The following is a 4024-nucleotide window of genomic DNA, read 5'->3' on the forward strand; positions in this document are numbered from 1 at the left end:
AGGGCGATAAGGTCTCCCCTGAGCCTCCTCTTCTCCAGGCTGAACACCCCCAGCTCCCTCAGCCTCTGCTTATGGCACTTGTGCTCGAGTCCCTTCACCAGCCTCGTTGCTCTTCTCTGCACCTGCTCCAGCACCTCAATGTCCCTCCTCAACTGAGGGGCCCAGAACTGAGCACAGGATTCAAGGTGTGGCCTCACCAGTGCTGAGTACAGGGGCAGAATCACCTCCCTGGTCCTGCTGACCTGATCCAGACCAGGATGCCATTGGCCTTCTTGGCCTCCTGAGCACACTGCTGGCTCATGTTCAACTTCCTGTTAGCTTAGTCTTGCTGCTAAAGTGGCTGCATTGAGGACTAAAGCAGGAAAAAAAACAATATGGAGCAGCTGAGAAGGTGTTGATATAAGAGTAAACCACACCTGCATGGACAGGGAGAGTAGTGCATTGCCAGCATGACATATGCATTGCTTTTTAGTGCATGTAAGTATTTAAAATAAGGTACTGTAGTGCATATTAGAGATATGTGTCTTTCTATATGTGTAATGTTGGTTTTATATGAAAGTGTAGAAGTGTTTATGTTTTGATGGATTACTGAAAACATTTGTAATTAAAGCAAATTAATGATGTATAATGCAATCACATCTAATAGTAAACAGCGCTGTTTGAAATGTGGTTTCTCATTGCAGAGCAAAGTAGAGTCTTGGTCTTCTCTCATCATGCCCTTCATAACAGTCATCTTTTTTGTTGTGATCCTGGACTTCTACGTGGAGTCCATATGCTCTGTGAAGATGGAAGCTTCCACGTGCGCTCGATACGGATCCTTCCTTGTTTTCATCAGTGCACTGCTGTTTGGAAACTTCTGGACACATCCAATAACAGACCAACTTCGAGCTATGAACAAGCCACCACACCATGAAAGCACAGAGCATGTTCTTTCTGGAGGGGTGGTAGTGAGTGCTGTCTTCTTCATTTTGTGTACGTATTCTTCTCAAGAGTCTAAACAATCTCTTGTCCATGTGACTGGGAAAGCAGGCAGAAAATTGAGGTGTGCAGAATTCTTTTGGATAAGAGGGCCTGTAGATCTGTGCTCTTTTACTGTCTGTCTACGAAAAGGAAGGTAATAGATCTGTTCCGTTGTGGAAGTGATGATGTAATCTTACAAAGCAATGGGATCTAATGGTAAACCTCAAGATGAAGTTGACAATCACTTTGCTGCCTGTAAATTTCATGTAAACTTTGATTGCTGATTAAGCACATGATGAAATAGCTGTGGAGCTTAGAAACAAGCAACAAAAACTTCAATACTTCCTTTGCAGCTGCCAATATCCTGTCCTCCCCCTCCAGGAAAGGGCAGAAGGGTACCCTTATTGGCTATTCCCCTGAAGGCACTCCTCTCTATAACTTCATGGGTGATGCACTACAGCAGAGCTCTCAGTCATTGCCCAGGTTTATTAAAGAGTCTCTGAAACAGATCCTTGAGGAGTATGATTCTAGGCAGATCTTCTATTTCTTGTGCCTAAATCTGGTAAGTGCATGTTTTCTTCTCTTCAAACCCAGTCACAGTAGTGCATACATAGTATGTATATATAAGAATAGTTATCACTCCATGAATTAACAATCAGTTGTTTTTAAAGTGACTTGTGACAGAGTAGTTTCATTATGGGGGGTGTTAAAACAGAAGATCCTTAAGCTAATCTTACGGTAAGTGGCAAGTCCCTATGATGTGTTGTCACACTGCAGCACTGGTTCTGTATGTAGCTGTTACTAAACACTGGTCTGATGGTAAATTCAAGGTTGAGATATGTCAATGTTGCCAGCAGATAAGCTGAAGCTGATAAGGCCTTCAAGGATGACGATGACAAAATAGGTGTTGGATCGATCAGGGTAACTTTAGAGTTGACTGGATTTGTTTCTGACTTCTCTTGATTAGGAAAAGATGGTGCAATAAGCAAGATTGGTAGAACCTCATCTGCAAAGATCCCTCTTCATTCCTTGGCAATTACTCAAGAAAATAAGGGAAGAAACTTGAAGTATCCACAATAAACTTAAGGAATTCCATTATGGAATATGAAAGATGAGAAAAGGTTTTAGGCAGATGGATTAATACTAGTAAATTGTAAGGGAATATGTATGTAAATGTTTCCTTGTGCACCTTCTCAAAATAAATTCCTAAGAGTTAAACAGTCAAGTTAATGGTGAAGAAAATGTTTACATAATTATAGACTTTTACACTAAAAATGTGTCAGATCAGAGCTCTGGCAGTGTTTAATGAAAAAAGTGCTTACAATTTTGTCTGCAGAATGTTAAAAATTCAAAATTTAGAATTTCTAAACAAAATTATAATTTTCTAATAAATAATAATTTTCTAAATGAAAACCTAAATTTGCTCCTGCAGAGGGTTGTTTTCTTAGGTGTAGGTTCAAAAATATCTCTTCACAGACTTGGACTTCATCATTTTTGTTCCACTGGGGAGAGAAAAAAATGGTTTAGAAATCCCTTGAACAATACCTTCGAAAAATACTGAGTGTTCTGTGAGAAGAAATTTCCTGCTGGATGCCAAAACATTAATAGACAAGGTCATGTTTGAGGAAAAAAATTGAAACTCTTACTTCATTTCAGGCTTTCACTTTTGTGGAGCTATTTTATGGAGTGTGGACCAACAGCCTTGGTCTTATTTCTGATGGATTTCACATGCTTTTTGACTGCTCTGCCTTGGTGATGGGGCTGTTTGCAGCTCTGATGACGAGATGGAAAGCAACTCGTATATTCTCCTATGGGTATGTATATTGGGCTCTTGAAAGGCTGTTTGAACATCACTTGCTCATTCTCACAGTGCCCTGATGTGTTTGGAATGCTTTAACAGTGCATGTTTTTGTGGGTATTTTGCTGTGCCTCTTCTGTTCCATTTGTGCTCATGCTATTCCCTTCTTAGCCCTGAAAAAAAATGTGACTGAAATTTAATTTTCATTTGCCTCTACAAGGTAAAACTTTGTCACTGTGTATATTATTGAGAAGTTGCCTCATTCAGTACATGCATGTATGTCAAACAAAAATAGATGGTAAAAGTCAGTGTTCATTGAGATTGTGCTGAAACAATCAGAATTTATATGGTTAAAATGCATAGCAGTTTAGCAATTTTCAGCCCTGGATGGGCAGTAGATATAAAAAAATGCTTAAATTTTTATTGCTTTATACTATTGGAGTTTGGAGAGTGGCAAACTGGCAACCCCTTGATCAGATGTGAATAACTCAGAAACTGAGGCATGATTTTCTGGCATCGAGGGGAAAAATCATAGCAATCTTAATGTTGTATTAAGTGTATTATAACTTATTTATTATAACTTCGACATTTGTTCAGGGCACACATTCTTCACTCTCAAAAGGACATGTGTTTGCTTTCAGGTATGGACGTGTAGAGATTCTCTCTGGTTTTATTAATGGCCTTTTTCTGATGGTCATTGCTTTCTTTGTCTTCATGGAGTCAGTGGCCAGACTGGTGGATCCTCCAGACATAGACACAAACATGCTCACTGTGAGTTCTGTCATTCTGCTTGAATGTAGTTCTGCAGTTAATGGTTCACACTGACAGAGAGTAGGTTTAGATTAGATAATAGAAAGAAGTTTTTCCCTCTGAGGGTGATGAAGCACTGGCACAGGTTGCCCAGGGAGGCTGTGGCTGTCCCAACCCTGGCAGTGTTCAAAGCCAGGTTGGATGAAGCCTTGAGCAACCTCTTCTGGTGAGAGGTGTCCCTGCCCAGGGCAGGGGGTTGGGACTGGACAGTCTTTGAGGTCCCTTGCAACTCAAACCACGTTGTGATTCTTTGATTCTATCACAATTCATACTCAAGAGATTTAAACTGTGCCTTGATTTTTTAGCATATTATTATTTGAAAGTGCAAACTACATCCAGCTTTAAAATATGAAAATATATAGGGTTGAAGTTATATTATTTATTTAAAATATTAACTATATTATTGAATTCATTTCTGTTAATTTAATTATAACAATTGCAGTGATTTTTTTTTTC

The 4024-nt window shown here is 39.5% G+C and overlaps 1 protein-coding gene across 1 annotated transcript in view; it reads left to right on the forward strand.

The window, feature by feature from the left end:
- The window catches only part of LOC103803088 (zinc transporter 5), a gene marked incomplete at its 5' end in the record, with an annotated part of 5635 nt that extends 2052 nt beyond the window's left edge, over positions 1-3583 (forward strand). The window contains 4 exons of the mRNA XM_009075626.1: positions 684-972; positions 1314-1522; positions 2617-2774; positions 3400-3583. Of these exons, the coding sequence (XP_009073874.1) occupies positions 684-972; positions 1314-1522; positions 2617-2774; positions 3400-3583 (840 nt within the window). The remainder of the gene's footprint in view (positions 1-683; positions 973-1313; positions 1523-2616; positions 2775-3399) is intronic.
- Between the last annotated feature and the right edge of the window lie 441 nt (positions 3584-4024).

Source organism: Acanthisitta chloris, unplaced genomic scaffold, assembly GCF_000695815.1.
Source record: "Acanthisitta chloris isolate BGI_N310 unplaced genomic scaffold, ASM69581v1 scaffold3465, whole genome shotgun sequence".
In the NCBI taxonomy this organism is placed as follows: domain Eukaryota; kingdom Metazoa; phylum Chordata; class Aves; order Passeriformes; family Acanthisittidae; genus Acanthisitta; species Acanthisitta chloris.